The 16,680-nt window shown below is 57.6% G+C and overlaps 1 protein-coding gene across 2 annotated transcripts in view; it reads left to right on the forward strand.

Moving 5' to 3' along the window:
- Positions 1–1,025: 1,025 nt before the first annotated feature.
- LOC133352321 (procollagen-lysine,2-oxoglutarate 5-dioxygenase 1-like) overlaps positions 1,026–16,680 on the forward strand; it is a 37,313-nt gene continuing 21,658 nt past the window's right edge. For both annotated transcript variants that reach the window (XR_009756256.1, XM_061567912.1), the window contains exons 1-8: positions 1,026–2,038; positions 3,930–4,030; positions 5,187–5,308; positions 12,626–12,807; positions 13,407–13,519; positions 14,162–14,225; positions 15,687–15,784; positions 16,218–16,322. Coding sequence is in view for 1 of the 2 variants with exons in the window: in XM_061567912.1 (XP_061423896.1) it covers positions 1,927–2,038; positions 3,930–4,030; positions 5,187–5,308; positions 12,626–12,807; positions 13,407–13,519; positions 14,162–14,225; positions 15,687–15,784; positions 16,218–16,322 (897 nt within the window). In the remaining variant the exon portion in view is untranslated. The remainder of the gene's footprint in view (positions 2,039–3,929; positions 4,031–5,186; positions 5,309–12,625; positions 12,808–13,406; positions 13,520–14,161; positions 14,226–15,686; positions 15,785–16,217; positions 16,323–16,680) is intronic.

Below are 16,680 nucleotides of genomic sequence, written 5' to 3' on the forward strand. Positions count from 1 at the left end.
CTCTCAACTCGTTCCCCACCCTCTCAACTCATTCCCCACCCTCTCAACTCATTCCCCACCCTCTCAACTCGTTCCCCACCCTCTCAACTCGTTCCCCACCCTCTCAACTCGTTCCCCACCCTCTCAACTCGTTCCCCACCCTCTCAACTCATTCCCCACCTCTCTTCTCTCCATTCCCCACCCTCTCAACTCATTCCCCACCCTCTCAACTCATTCCCCACTCTCTCAACTCATTCCCCACCCTCTCAACTCGTTCCCCACCCTCTCAACTCGTTCCCCACCCTCTCAACTCATTCCCCACCCTCTCAACTCATTCCCCACCCTCTCAACTCGTTCCCCACCTCTCAACTCGTTCCCCACCCTCTCAACTCGTTCCCCACCCTCTCAACTCGTTCCCCACCCTCTCAACTCATTCCCCACCTCTCTTCTCTCCATTCCCCACCCTCTCAACTCATTCCCCACCCTCTCAACTCATTCCCCACTCTCTCAACTCATTCCCCACCCTCTCAACTCGTTCCCCACCCTCTCAACTCGTTCCCCACCCTCTCAACTCATTCCCCACCCTCTCAACTCATTCCCCACCCTCTCAACTCGTTCCCCACCCTCTCAACTCGTTCCCCACCCTCTCAACTCGTTCCCCACCCTCTCAACTCGTTCCCCACCCTCTCAACTCGTTCCCCACCCTCTCAACTCACTCCCCACCCTCTCAACTCACTCCCCACCCTCTCAACTCACTCCCCACCCTCTCAACTCGTTCCCCACCTCTCTTCTCTCCATTCCCCTCTCTCTCTCCGCCTCCCCAGCATGATCACTCAACGTCACACGCCTTCAGTGGAACTAAACTTGGTCGGGTTCACCAAGGCGCAGTGCGCTAACCACTGCGCCCCCCCCCCAAATAAGCGAGGTAAAAAAAATGACGAGGCGTGGCGAATCCCAGCGCCCTCCCTCCACCATTCCTCCCACCCCCAACATTCCCCAACACCCCCCCCCCCCCCCTGCTCAGCAGCAGCAGCAACAGACGAGAGTCTTAGAGTTGCAGCAACCTCGACTTCGCTCTACACACGGACCGGGGGTGTTCTCTCTCTCTGTGTACAGACTGGTCTCTCTCTCTGTACAGACTGGTCTCTCGCTCCCTCTCCATTTAACTCGTTCCAGTGTCTCGGCACAGGCTGGTCTGTTTCTCTTCGGACGTGTATAACACAGGACCAGGGTCTCTGCAAACTGCTCTCTCCCTCGACACAGACTGGTCTGTCTCTAAATCTGAGCAGTGTCTCTGCAGACTGGTCTCTTTCTTTAAAGACTGGCTGGCTCGTCTCTATACAGACCGATCTCTCTCTAACACGGAGCAGTATATTTAACATGGACTAATCTCAATAATCCACAAGTCTCTCTAAATCTTACTTGACTGACCAGTGGTGTCGAACCTCGGACCCATTTATTTGTGGTCGCAATTCCTGGGCCAGCCTCTACCGAGGACGAGTCTCATACTCGGAGCAGATCATCCCACGGATCGCTGTGCAACCTGTGCAGAGTAAGGTTAGTAGGGCATTTTAGGCCCAATCCTGACCCTGTGTCGAACCAAGACGCTGCTCCACCTCGGAGCCGTCTCCAACCAGAACCCATCTCAAGCTTTCAGATTTTCATCAACCAGGACCCGCGTCGAACTCGGCGCCCAGTTCCTCTCCGGACTTGCCTCGAGCTTGGAACATCTTCAACGCGAACCCGTGTCGAGACCCACAGCTCCCCGCGGTAACTTCTCGACCATCTCTCGAGCTTGGACCTTTCTCAAACTCCCGCAGAAAGCATCAACCTTGACCCAATATCGAAGTCAGATCCCAGTTCCTGCTCATCATCGGACCTGTCCCAAGACAGGACCAACCTTCAACACAAAAACCCAGGTGGCACCTGGAAGGTTCTGCAAGGATCATGGGAGACATTCGCTTAAACACCACCACCACCACAGGCATCTTCTGCATCTACTGCTGCCGCTGTTTTCTCCTCCTGCTGCTGCTGCTTGGATCGGTATCAGCAGGACCAGGTAACGTGCAGCGTGGGAGGTTGGTGGTTCACTCAGAGACGGGCACGCGAGTACCGTATGCAGCTGTGCACCCGCGGGTCCAAGCTAGTCGGGCGGGGTGTGGGGGGGGGCAGTAGAGCAAGTAGGTCCAGCTGGGAGCCATTGTTGTTGTTGTTTGCCCAAGTCGATGTCGTGAGATATCAGAAGCTGTGCTCGGTTTGAGCCCGGATAGCTTTTTTTCTGAATGGGCGACCCATGCGTGCCACGCACGAGCAGGTCGCTAATTGTTGTACAGTAATTCGATGCTTCCACGCCGCTGCCATGGTGAAGCATGGTCATATTTCCTCCACGAGCCACAAGGCGTCGGGAGGCCCTCAATCCAGCAGTGGATCGTGCAAGGATTGGGCGGTTCTGCCACGTGTGGAGATATTTGCTTATGAAGTGTCCGGGCGTCCCGATGGCAGGAAAAGACGAAGCCCTAAAATTGATTGCATAGGTCACTCCTTACATATTGACCCATAGACTTACACAGAGACCCATAGACTTGCATAGGTCACTCCTTACATAGAGACCATAGACTTACACAGAGACCCATAGACTTGCATAGGTCACTCCTTACATAGAGACCCATAGACTTACACAGAGACCCATAGACTTGCATAGGTCACTCCTTACACAGAGACCCATAGACTTGCATAGGTCACTCCTTACATTGAGACCCATAGACTTACACAGATACCCATAGACTTACACAGAGACCCATAGACTTACACAGAGACCCATAGACTTGCACAGAGACCCATAGACTTGCATAGGTCACTCCTTACATAGAGACCCATAGACTTGCACAGAGACCCATAGACTTGCATAGGTCACTCCTTACATAGAGACCCATAGACTTACACAGAGACCCATAGACTTACACAGAGACCCATAGACTTACACAAAGACCCATAGACTTACACAGAGACCCATAGACTTGCATAGGTCACTCCTTACACAGAGACCCATAGACTTACACAGAGACCCATAGACTTACACAGAGACCCATAGACTTGCATAGGTCACTCCTTAAATAGAGACCCATCGACTTACACAGAGACCCATAGACTTACACAAAGACCCATAGACTTACACAGAGACCCATAGACTTGCATAGGTCACTCCTTACACAGAGACCCATAGACTTACACAGAGACCCATAGACTTACACAGAGACCCATAGACATACACAGAGACCCATAGACTTGCATAGGTCACTCCTTACATAGAGACCCATAGACTTGCACAGAGACCCATAGACTTGCATAGGTCACTCCTTACATAGAGACCCATAGACTTGCACAGAGACCCATAGACTTGCATAGGTCACTCCTTACACAGAGACCCATAGACTTACACAGAGACCCATATACTCAGACAAAGACCCACAGACTCACACAGATACCCGCTGACTTGCATAGAGACCCATAGAATCAGGCAGAGACCCATAGACTTACACAGACTCATAGACTCACACATTGACCCATACACTCACACAGAAACCTATTGACTTACACAGAGACCCATAGACTCACACAGAAACCCATATATCCACGGAAACCCACAGGGTAACACAGAGACCCAGAGAGACGGATGGAAAATGAGATCGAACAGATGGAGATTAGTCCACTCTTCCTCGCACCACCTTCTCGTGGTGAGCCAGGGTACGGCTCCTCGACGCTCGCGCCACAGGAAGCATTCACGCGGTGATCCACCAACCCTCGCTGCTGCCTCCACAGTCCGGGGTCACAGGCAGCCGCCACGTGCGCAGCCTCCGCCGCCACCGCCACCCTCCGAATGATGACGGTGACGGCGACGATTGACGATGATTTGCGAGTGTCTCTGACCCCCCCCCCCCCTCCCAATACAGGTGAGGCGGGGGAGGTTTACCTGCTCACCGCGGCTCCGCGTGACACCGACGCGTTCCAGCGGTTCCTGCGCAGCGCGCGGCACTTCAACTACACCGTCAAGGTGCGGCCGCGCACCTGGGCACACAAAGATCCCCCCGGTAGCCTTCGGCAGGCCGTTGGGGCAAGTGCTGTGGGTGGTCAACACCGCGCCCGGGCCCGCCGCCGTCTCCCCAGCGGTGTGATGTGTTGCACGCGCTGACACCAGGTACTCGCTTTTGAGGCTGAGTCGACCTAAGAGAGGCACGGGTTTTGTGTTCAGATGGCCGCGGACCCGGGTCGACACCGGTTCTGTAGCGCAGTGCACTAACCACTGCGCCACCGCTCCCCGCGCGCGCGCACACACACGCACACACACACGCACACACACGCACACACACGCACACACGCACACGCACGCGCACACACGCGCACACACACGCACACACACGCACACACACACGCACACACGCACACGCACACACGCACACACGCACGCACACACGCACACACACACGCACACACACGCACACACACACGCACACACGCACACACGCACACACGCACACACACGCACACACACACGCACACACGCACACGCACACACGCACACACACACGCACACACGCACACACACACACGCACACACGCACACGCACACACACACGCACACACGCACACACACGCACACACACACCTGTGTGAAGGTGCACGTGTGACTTGATGGACACGGGCGCTTCATTGGGTTTGCATATCTGCACGCTCGCCTGCACGCTCGCCTGCACGCTCACCTGTGAATTTCCCTGCACAATCACCTGCACCATCACCTGCACAACCATCCTGGTCTCTCGCGGTAGCGCATGGGTCCCTGGTTCAATTAATTAATCAACCCCCCCCCCCTCCTCATTTACCTCCTCCCGTTCCTCTATTAAAGCCCGTCCCCTTCCTCTTCACCTCCCCTCGCTCGAACCCTCCACCCCTTCCCGTCCCTCCCCTTTAGCCCTTCCGTGACCCCCCCCCCCCCACGTGCCCTCTGTAGCGGTCACTCACTCCCTGGAAGATTGCACTGCCTCTGCCATCGAAACCACTCGGTTTGCATTTCACGCCTTTTAAACCGCGTTGTAACTATACAACGCGCTCTGTATAACAACTCCGCCCCCGCCCCTCCAGCCCATGAGGCCGAGCGCAGTTGCACCGCCTGCGCACTCAGCGCTGTCGCTACCCCCGCACCGCCCCCGCAGGTGCTGGGTGCGGAGTCGGAGGCGCCTCTGGGTGGAGGCCTCACGCTGCCGCTCCTCCAGGCGGAGCTGCAGGGCGACCTGCGGCACCTGGGGGAGGACTCGGTCGTCGTCGTCATGAGCAGGTGCGAGCAGGGGTGAGCAGGTGTGGATCCGTGTGGCCTGTCTGTGTCTGTACTATATCTGTACTGTGTGTGTCCCGCTGACAGAGACCACGATGTGTTGTGTGCGTGCTGTGTGTGTACTGTGTCTGTACTATATCTGTACTGTGTGTGTACTGCTGACAGAGACCATGACGTGCTGTGTGTGTAGTGTGTGTGTGCTGTGTTTGTGCTGTGTGTACTGTTGACAGCATCTATGATGTGCTGTGTGTGTGCTGTGTGCGTGCTGTGTGTACTGCTGATAGGATCCATGATGTGCTGTGTGTGTGCTGTGTGTTTGCTGTGTGTGTGCTGTGTTTGTGCTGTGTATGTGTAATGCGGTTGTAAACGGCCCTTCTGAGGTGCCGTCAGGGGGGGAGGAGTTAGGTCACGTGGGGGGAGAGGGGTTGAGTATAGAAGGAGGGGAACCGGAAGAGCAGGGAGAGTGACTGGGAGCCAGGAACAGAGGAAGGCCACGTAGGGCGAAGCGGGGTGTGGCGAGATCGCCACGAACACGGGGGAAGCGAGGATCGGCACCGTTGGCCAGCGGTGACCGACCCGAAGCAGCAAGGAGGCTGCAGTCAGCAGCGGGGCTGCACAGAGAGAGTGGGCAGCGGGTCTGCATACAGTGACAGCCAGAGGGTCTGCACATAGGGGTAGCAGCAAGTCTGCAGGGAGGAGGTTACAGTAGATGAAGCAGAGAGTCAGAGGGGTGAGGAAGCTATAATAGCAGTGAATAGCCGGGGGCTACAAATACAGGAGTTATAACAGAGTGCCGTGTGGGTAAAGACGTGAACCTGAATAAAGACACGAAGACAGAAAGAAGTGTTCGAGTCCTTTTATTACACTGGAGTCAGAAGTGAAACGGCATGGCGAAACAACTGAGGAAGAAGAATATCCCATCTCCGGCGTCGGCTTCATCATCGGACGACGACGATCTTCCTCCTGAGGTCGGCTTCACTTCGGCGGAGGGAGAGATCCGTGAGGGCCCGGGTGTGGAGGAGGTTGCCGCTGCGTCCGACCCATCTGCGTTGAAGGACGAAGATTTAAGATGGACCCGGATGGCGGAGCAACTGGCGACCCTAAAAACCGTCATCACGGAGTTGTGTGACCTTGTCACGCCAAGGGCGGCGTTGGTAGGTGATGGTGGTGATCGGCAGGAGCCCGGGTCGTCTTCGATGGCGCCGCCATCGACCACGCGGCGTGAAGACGCCATCTTGGGCGTGGCGCACCACGGAAGGCGGGAAGCCGCCATTTTGGGGCCGCCACGAGGATCGTCCGCCATCTTGGAGACACCGCGTTGCGACGCCTTGCTGAACTTGCCGCCGGAAGAGTCGGTGACGGACGGAAGCAGGCCAAGGAGCCGCAGTCGTCACCTTACAACTGTTAAGGAGTTCTCCATCGGGGGCGATTGGAGTGCGTTCGCTTGTCGATTTTTGGCGGCGGTACGAACGGCAAGGTGGACGGACGCCGAGGCGCTGGAGGTGCTTCCGACTCTCCTTGACGATGAGTCTGTTCGTTTTTTTCGCTCTATAAAAGCTGCGAAGAAGAAAACATTGCGTGGAGTGTTCGACGAAATGGCGGACGCGTACGAGCCACCGGATGACGCCCATCGCCGCTTCGTGCAGCGGCAACGCGCACCGGAGGAGTCGCCTGTAGCGTACAGGGGCGCCGTGCTGGAACTCGCGATGGCCGCTTACCCGGAGACGGAGCCTGACCTGCTGGAACCTCTCATCTTGGGGAAGATGTTAGAGTTATCCCGGGATCTGGGCATTCCTATGCCGGCGTGCGGTCACGAGAAACTCACGTCCCGGACCGCGGCCAAGTGTTTGGACGCCCAGTTCAATCTCCGCCGCTGGAAACAAGTCACGGCGTGGACGGGCGGTCCTGTCGTCGATGGGGGGGCCGTAGGGTGGGACCCTACAAAGGCCGTGTACGTGCCGGATGCGACCGGCCCAAAGGAGCTGTCGGCCGCCTCCACTCCGTGGCCGGCTCGAAGCGAGCCGGGGCCGCGGGCTCCGCCGCCGGCGCGGCCACGTCGGGACGGGGTGCCTGCTGCGCGCCGACCCGACGTCGACTGTTTCCGCTGCGGCCGTCGGGGCCACTATGCCAGGGACTGCTGGGCCCGGGTTCCGGGGCCGCCCCAGCAGGAGGCCTCGATCGCGGACGTCCCAAAGAAAGACCCTCCGGCACAGGCAAGTCGGTGCGCACCAGACACCCGGCAAGGCCTGACACCTCACTCATCGCCGTTGTTGTGCGACGCGGATGTTCTAAAATATGGGAGGCCAGTATCTGCGCCTTGTCGCTCGATAACGCAGTGGCGTAAGTTGGCTCGGCGGGTTGTCGCGGCCGCTACAGGTTCGTCCACTGTACCGGGGTCGATCCAAGGGGTGGACGTGCGTATTTTGGTGGATTCCGGGGCGTCCGCGACCATTATTTCGGATGTCATATTCCATCTTTTGAACATCCCACCGGGGGCCGTGAGGCCGGCTTACGCTTCCTGCATCGCTGCGAACGGGGGTAGTATGGGCATCGTGGGACAGGTGGACGCTAATATTTCTATCGGGGGGGTCTCGGCCTCGGGCGTTGTGTTAATTTCGAGGTCCCTGGCGGTTCCTTGCTTGTTGGGCACGGATTTTTTGGCTAAGATGCCCATTTTAATTAGAATCAATGAAAATTGCATTGAACTGCCAGGGGGCCGCAAATTGGCGTTTTTACAGTCCACCTGGGGGCGACCGGCTCCGGTTGCCCAGGTGCAGGCGTTATCGGAAGTTTCAGTTGATATTCCACCTGGCTCGCAGATGCTCATTCCCCTACGATACCGGAAGCCGGTTCCGGGTCGGCAGAGTGCTTGTGGAATTTTGCTGTCGCCGTCCGCCGCTGTTACGGGCGGATTGGCACTGGTGGGGGCGCAAACCATTGTCCGTCCGGATCAGCGCCCGTTTTTGCAGGTGTTAAATGCGACTTCTGAAAGCGTGTGTGTGCCGGCTGGTACCGTTGTGGCACACGCCACTACGGCGTTTACGGCTCAGAGTGACATTCCGGACGGGGGGCTGGTGGGTGGTGTTTCACACGACGGAGGGGTGGACGATCGTTGGATCGCCGAATTATGTGCGGAAAATTCGGCCCTTTCCGCTGAGCAGTGTTGTGCGATTCATAAATTATTAGCGAGCTATTCCGATGTGTTTAGCTCGGACGATTTGGACTTGGGACGCACCTCGCTGCTCTCTCATCACATCGAAACGGGGGACGCGGCCCCTATCCGCTTGAACTCGCGTCGGATGAGTCCGGCTGAGCGTGAGCACGTTCGAGGGGCAGTGGAAGACATGTTGAAAGCGGATATTATATCTCCGTCTAATAGCCCGTGGGGTGCGCCTGTCGTGTTGGTTAAAAAGAAAGATGGTAAATTACGATTTTGTGTGGATTTTCGGAAGTTAAATAAAGTGTCGGTGGCAGATGCGTATCCCCTGCCGCGTATGGACGATTCTCTCGACGCCTTGTCAGGGGCTAAGTTTTTTTCAACGCTAGATCTCTCTTCGGGCTTCTGGCAGCTTCCCCTTGACGAGCCCTCGCGGGAAAAGACAGCGTTCCGTACGCCGCAGGGGTTGTTCCAATTTAACTGTCTGCCGATGGGGTTGAATGCAGCCCCTGCCACCTTTCAGAGATTGATGGAGTTGGTATTGACGGGGTTGCAGTGGGAGACATGTCTCATTTATTTAGATGATATTATTGTCTTCAGCCGCACATTTGATGAGCATTTATTGCGGTTGGAGGCCGTTTTTGCCAGAATGCGTTCTGCTAATTTGAAATTCAAGCCTAAGAAATGTCATCTACTGCAACGTTCCGTTCGATACTTGGGACATATTGTTAGTGCGGACGGGGTGGCCACGGATCCAGAGAAAACTGCGTGTGTCCGGGATTGGGCAACCCCCGCCACGGTGGGTGATGTGCGTCGGTTTTTGGGGTTCGCCTCATATTACCGGAGGTTTGTTCCGAATTTCGCTACTATCGCCAGGCCTTTGCATCTCCTTACTGGGAAGGGGCACAAATTTGTGTGGGGACCGCCGGAGGAGGTGGCGTTTCGGAGCCTGCGCGACCTACTGGCTACTGCGCCGACGTTGGATTATCCGGATTTTGAACATCCCTTCATTCTGGATACTGATGCGAGTGACACCGGGATTGGGGCGGTGTTGTCCCAGTCAAAAGGTGGTGTTGAGCGTGTGGTGGCGTACGGGAGTCGGGTTTTGTCTCCCGCGGAAACTCGTTACTGCGTCACTCGCAGGGAACTTTTGTCTATTGTGTATTTTCTCCGCCAATTTCGACCGTATCTGTACGGTCGGTCGTTTATTGTCCGAACGGACCATGCGGCCTTGCAGTACGCTCTTAAGATGGACCAGCCATCCGGACAATTGGCGAGATGGCTGGACACGTTGCAAGAATTCTCCTTCCAAATTCACCATCGGAAGGGTGTGCGTCACGCTAACGCGGACGCACTGTCCAGGTTGCCGCAACAATCCCCTTGTGCGTGTGCGTCGGGGACGCATAGGTGTGGACCGGCTCAGCCCCCCCCTCAGCCTGTCGCGCGGGCAGTGGATGTTCTCGAACCTCCGCTTACACCGGGACCGGTTGAAGGGGGACCGGCTGACGGGATTTTGCGTCTTCCAAGGTCTGTGTGGATTCGGGAGCAAATGTTGGACGATTCTTTGGTGTCGTTACGGAAACGAACGGAGAAGGCGGGTAAGGAAGTCGGTGCGGGTGGTAATTCGGAAACTGCTCTCCGAGATGGGTTACTGATGTGGAGGGAAGGGATACAGGAACACTGGCGTCTCGTTGTGCCTGAGTCATTGCGCTATGAGTTGATTAGATCTTTGCACTGTGACACACTTTTACACCTGGGGGTGCAGAAAACCCTATTGACGCTGCAACGAGACTATTATTGGCACGGCATGACGACGGATGTCGTCGGTCACGTTCGCGCGTGTCCCGATTGTGCCCGCCGTAAGCCGCCTAAACATCCATATGTTCCGCCGATACAATCGATTAAAGTATCTCGGGTTAATGAGTTGGTGGCGTTAGATATTTTGGGACCCTTTCCGCCATCAGCTAAAGGAAATAAGTATTTACTGGTGGGGGTGGAGTACCTCTCTCGCTGGCCGATGGCCTGGCCCTTGCCTGACCAGTCAGCGGCGTCTATCACGGACGCCTTTCTATTTGGGTATGTAATGGACAAAGGGGCTCCGGAGAGGCTCCTTACGGATCAGGGACGTAACTTTTCGTCTAAATTGTTGGGGGAGGTGTGTGCGGCTCTTGGAACTAAAAAGATACGGACGTCCCCCTACCACCCGCAAACGGATGGTATGGTGGAACGGTTGAATCGGACTCTGTCCGCCATGCTGTGCCATACAGTCGGGGAAAACCAATCTGATTGGGATTTGCATATCCCTGGGGTGCTTTCGGCGTATCGCATGACGCCGCACGCGGCTACTGGATACTCGCCGTTTTTCCTTATGTACGGCCGTGAGAACGTGCCGCCGATTCATGACCAGTTGGGAACCGGTGCGAGGGGGCCTGTTAAGCCTCTTCCTGAGTATATTAAGGACAACGTTCGGCGTGTCGCTGAGGCGAGGGAAAATGCCCGCATGGCTACTGCCAAGGCTCAGGCCAGGAATGAGCGGTGTGCCCGACGTTCAAAGGGGGAGTGTCCCTGGAAAAAGGGGGACCTGGCCTGGCTTCATTGCCCACAGGTGCGGCCAGGTACATCTCCTAAATTACATCGACCTTGGCAGGGTCCGGTCCGCCTCATTGAGGTTCCCAACCCACAGTCGGCGCGTGTTCAGGTTGGTGCACGGCGTTGGTTCGTGCACACGTCCCGGTTGAAGCCATACATTGCCCCACGGCCGGATGCGTCATCTCCCCAAGTTGCCTTGCCGGGGTCTGTTGCTGCCGACTCGCCCTTGCCTGTGTCTGCTGACCTTGCGAGAGCGCCTGTCGTACCCTTCACAGACAAGCCGGCCGTGACAGCGCAGGGAGGAGGACCTTCCGCTTGTGGGACGCCGACCGGAGCCGCAGAACCCACGGGACCTGCAGCTCTTCCTATCCCTCCGCGGACGCGAGTACGGGATGTTTCTGGACGCGAGCGGGACAGTGGCGGGCCTCCAATGGCGACGGAAGAACTTGCGCCCGTCGCCCCTAAAACCCTTCCACGTTCCCGCTCGGCGGGTGGGCCGCCGACCGTCCGGGACGGCCCGGCTACCCGTACTCGCTCGAAATCCCTCACGTTTCGTTAGATTGTGTTGTGTTGTGTTATTGTTATAATGTTCTTCAATGCTTCGTGTCTTTTTGCGTGTTGGCCCTTTACACCCGCATTGCTTTTCAGGTTGCAATTCAGCCGAGGTCGGCTGGATTTTCTTTAGGGGGGAGGGTGATGTAATGCGGTTGTAAACGGCCCTTCTGAGGTGCCGTCAGGGGGGGAGGAGTTAGGTCACTTGGGGGGAGAGGGGTTGAGTATAGAAGGAGGGGAACCGGAAGAGCAGGGAGAGTGACTGGGAGCCAGGAACAGAGGAAGGCCACGTAGGGCGAAGCGGGGTGTGGCGAGATCGCCACGAACACGGGGGAAGCGAGGATCGGCACCGTTGGCCAGCGGTGACCGACCCGAAGCAGCAAGGAGGCTGCAGTCAGCAGCGGGGCTGCACAGAGAGAGTGGGCAGCGGGTCTGCATACAGTGACAGCCAGAGGGTCTGCACATAGGGGTAGCAGCAAGTCTGCAGGGAGGAGGTTACAGTAGATGAAGCAGAGAGTCAGAGGGGTGAGGAAGCTATAATAGCAGTGAATAGCCGGGGGCTACAAATACAGGAGTTATAACAGAGTGCCGTGTGGGTAAAGACGTGAACCTGAATAAAGACACGAAGACAGAAAGAAGTGTTCGAGTCCTTTTATTACATGTGTGCTGTGTGTGTGCTGTGTTTGTGCTGTGTGTGTGCTGTGTGTGTGCTGTGTGTACTGCTGATAGCGCCCATGATGTGCTGTGTGTGTGCTGTGTATGTGCTGTGTGTACTGCTGATAGCGCCCATGACGTGCTGTGTGTGTGCTGTGTGTGCTGTGTGTGTGTGCTGTGTGTGTGCTGTGCGTACAGCTGACAGCGCCCATGATGTGCTGTGTGTGTGCTGTGTGCGTGCTGTGTGTACTGCTGACAGCGCCAATGATGTGCTGTGTTTGTGCTGTGTGTGTGCTGTGTGTTTGCTGTGTGTGTGCTGTGTGTGTGCTGTGTGCGTGCTGTGTGCGTGCTGTGCGTACTGCTGACAGCGCCCATGACGTGCTGCTGGCGAGCGGGCCGGCGGAGCTGCAGGCGAAGTTCCGCCAGGCTCGCCACCGGCTCGTCTTCGCCGCCGAGGCCTTCGCTTGGCCGGGCCAGGGACAGCCGGGCCAGGGTCTGCGGGACCACTACCCGGCCGTTCGGCACGGCAAGCGCTTCCTCAGCCACGGCGGTGAGTGTTCAAGAGGCGCTCGCTAACACCTCCCACACCCGGCTCTATTCCAACCGCTCGGGCCCCACCGCCGAGCCGAAGCCGCTCTGCTTCGTGGAGCCCGGCCCCGGCGTGCCCGCACGATGGAGCTGATGCGGTACGGGAGGATGTGGAGCTGAGTGAACTTGCCGGTACCAGCGGTCTCAAGGTCGACCTCTGTGGAGGAGGTTCGTGAAGGACGCTGCTTCTGCTGCTGGGCAGTTGGAGGGAGTCGCCCACCAACAACAGCGGAGGGCGGAGGAGCGACGCTCACAACAACGAGCGGAGCGCCGGGCGGATAAAACGTAGCAAGTTGGCACAATGGGGAGCACAGGTGGTGCATCTGCCACCCATCGCAGTCAGCCAACTGGGTCTGTCCCGTGACCTCCTGCGAGCAGCGATCCTTCCACACTTCACCGAGCCTGGCACCAGCGGTGAGGTGAAGTCACCGCTTCCGAGTGGCGAACAGCGGCAGCCGCTGTTGCGTCGTGTTGCCGAGGGTCAGCAGCAGGTGTGAACGAATCCGTGGCGATGTTTGATGGTGGTGCCGCTGACACTTACTGTGTGTGCGCCGTGGGCAGGGCTGGTGGGCACGGGCGCGGCCGTGCGGGAGCTGCTCGCTCTGTGGGACGGCGCCACCGCCACCGACGAGAAAAACTTCTACACGCGCGTCTACCTCGACCCGGAGCTCAGGGTGCGCCCCGCGCACTCCGCACTCTCACCCCTGACCTTTTGAGCGCACGGTCACGGTCAGCGTCAAGAGCGCTCGCAGCAGCAGCAGTTGCAGCAACAGGGCTTGGCACCTTTATCGTTTGATGTTGGGAAAAAAAGTTTTGCCCGCCGGATGGCTGCCGCGCGGGCGGGGCAGGTGCGCGGCGGGGACGTTCCACCTCGGCCGGCCGCGTATCCCACGTGGTGGGAGTTCATAATTACAAATTAGAATAATTTATTTATCCAGAAAAGCCACACCGAGTCATAGGACAATTCTTTCGGGAGGGTCCTGCATTGGGGGTTTCATTTTAAGATGTTTTCAGCCAAGTGGGAGGAAACCGAAAATCTATGCGAGCGAAGGGGCAACACTCGATCCTCGTACAGATGGAATAAACAAGGCGGCGATTGGCCCACTTGCCGTGCTGCCTTCTCCTGGCAGGGCAGGGTATAGGGCTCCCCCTGGACCCCCACGGGACGGGAGTTTTTTGCGCGGCGATCCACCAACCACTCTCGCGACGCTGGATTACAGGGCAGCCGCGAGCAGCGTCGCCACCGCTGCCCGACCCGTGCCAGTCGAGCAGCCCCCCCCCCCCCGCCCATGGCGGTGTCCTCCGTGTTGTTACAGGAGCAGCTGAACATCACTCTGGATCACCGCTGCCGAATTTTCCAGAACCTCCACGGCTCGCTCGGTGAGAGGCATGCAAAGACACCCCAGGCACGGGTGTGCCCATTTTTCCACTGGCACACCCGAGCCGCGCCAGCACGGATGGTCCCTTGCGGTGTGGGGGGGCTTTCCTCTAACGCTGTTTGCCACGCCGTGCTGTGCCGCGCCACGACCACGAAACACTGTCGGCCTGGCGAGGAGAGACGTCCGAATCTGGCTCGAGGCCAAGCAGGGCCAGGGGGTGCGGTTAATGACGTGGTCGTCGGTACGTCGTCGTGGGGACGCGGCGTCACCGCGGCGTCTACACGCGACTCGGTGGATGTGTGTGTGTCTGTACGTGTGTGTGTCTGTACGTGTGTGTGTCTGTACGTGTGTGTGTCTGTACATGTGTGTGCGTGCGTGGGGAGTGGTAGTGTAGGGGTTATTGCGCTCCATTACGAACCCGGCCACGCGGATTCGATTCCCGCTCACGGCCAACGCCAGTGACGTTTACCTGAACCGGTCCTGGGTCTCCCCTAGGTCGACTCAGCCTCAAATGAGTACCTGGTATGATGTTTAAACATCGCCGCTGCGGAGACAAAGGCGGCCGGGCGTGGTGTTGGCCACCCACTGTCTCGAGTGCCGTACCGGCCTTCATAGGTGCTACTCGCTAACAGCACTTGCCCCGACAGTCTGTTAAGGCTATATGGGGGATCTTTGTCTTTGCGGGGAGTGGTAGTGTAGCGGTTAGCGCACTGCGCTCCGAACCCGGTGACCCAAGTTCGATTCCCGACCCGGGTGATGATTATCTGCACCAGAGCTTCATAGCTCATCGGATTTCTCTAGTATCTAAACCGGTCCTGGGGCTCAAATGAGTACCTGGTGCGGTGTGTGAACATCGCCACTGGGGAGACAAAGGCGGCCGGGCGTGTTGTTGGCAAACCATCCCCTCGTGTGCCGTACCAGCCTTCGTCAGGTCCTCTCTTCGCAGCGGTAGCACAAACAGCACCATCACGGCCACCAGCAGCATCAGCATCATCGGTACCAGTGGGCAGCAGTCGTCATCATCATCAGCACCAAACGTCTGTAGAGACTATACGGGGGACCTTTGTCTCTGTGGCGGCCCACACCTGTTCTGCTGGATGAGGAGGCGCAGGGAGTGGCGGTTCGTGAGGGCGACGCCGGCATCCAGACTCAGGTAGAAGTCGCAGCCGGAGTCGTCCCGACACACCGCCCTGCACGTAGAGACAAAGCTCCCCCGTGTCGCCTTCAACTCGACTGTTGGGGCAAGTGCCGCTAGCGGGCACCTACGAAGGCCGGCACGGCGCAGCTACGAGAGGGTGGGTGGCCAGGACCACGCCCGGATGGCTTTGTCGGGTTCGGCGCGCTAACCGCTGCGCCACCGCCCCCCAAATACAAAGATCCCCCGTAGTGCCTTCAACAGGCTTTTGAGGCAAGTGCGGTTGTTGAAGGCTACGCGGGGGATTTTTGTCTGTTTGTGCTCCAGCCGAGGTCGTGCTCAAGTTCGAGACGGGCCGCGTGCGAGCTCGCAACATCGAGTACAACAGCCTGCCCGTCGTCGTCTTCGGCAGCGGTCAAACGAAGGTGAGACAAAGGTGGTGGTGGTGGTGGGGATGATCCCTGCCAAAATGTGTTGAGTGGTGGTGGTGGGCCCTATGGAAGTGTGTTGAGGTGGTTTAGCACACAGTAGGAGGCGTTAGCGACCAATATCATCCATAATACAGGTGTTTTTGGGTTAGATTGTGTAAATATAAACATATTTACGCGATATGTTTTATATTTACGCGATCTAACCCCCCAAAAAAACCTGTCTTATGTGTTGAGATGTACGTACGAAGAACTTCTTTCGCACCGTACGTAGCCAAGCGTGCTAATCGATGCGGGGGTTGTACGAGGTACGATGCGAGCCGCGCGTGGCACGTGAGGCGCTCCGTGTCGTGAGCGGAGGGCAGCTCCGTCACGAACTCCGCGTGGCGTCGTCCTCATTACCGCCGCCGCTGCCTGTGAGCGTGGCCAGGCTCAGCTGACGTACCTGGGCAACTACATCCCGGACGCGTGGTCCTACGAGAGCGGCTGCCGCGCCTGCCTGGAGGACGAGCGAGACCTCGCCGCCGGAGTGGAGGTACAGACGCGCGGAGCGTTATGTGCCGAGCCGACCTGGGGGGAGACTCAGCCCAGATTGAAGTGAATGTGTGACCCTTTGTCTTCCGAGCCGCTCCGGGGACCGTGGGTGACGCTGAGTTTTTTAAATTTAGATTTAAAAGTGCAGCACGGTTTTGGTGGCTCGGCACGGCGCGGCAAACAGCCCCGGTGGACAGAGCGCACACCGGGGTGCCGTGTTGGGACTCGCTCGCCGGCTTGGATGTGCCAGTGGGAAAAATGGCACAATTTTCAGCAAAAAAATTCATCCAAATAAAACTACATGCAATTTATAAGCGGCTCGTCATGTTAATGATCTTAATATGATAATTGTTTTTTAC

This window comes from Lethenteron reissneri, chromosome 40, assembly GCF_015708825.2.
Source record: "Lethenteron reissneri isolate LAM-NWPU_2019-01 chromosome 40, ASM1570882v1, whole genome shotgun sequence".
NCBI lineage: Eukaryota > Metazoa > Chordata > Hyperoartia > Petromyzontiformes > Petromyzontidae > Lethenteron > Lethenteron reissneri.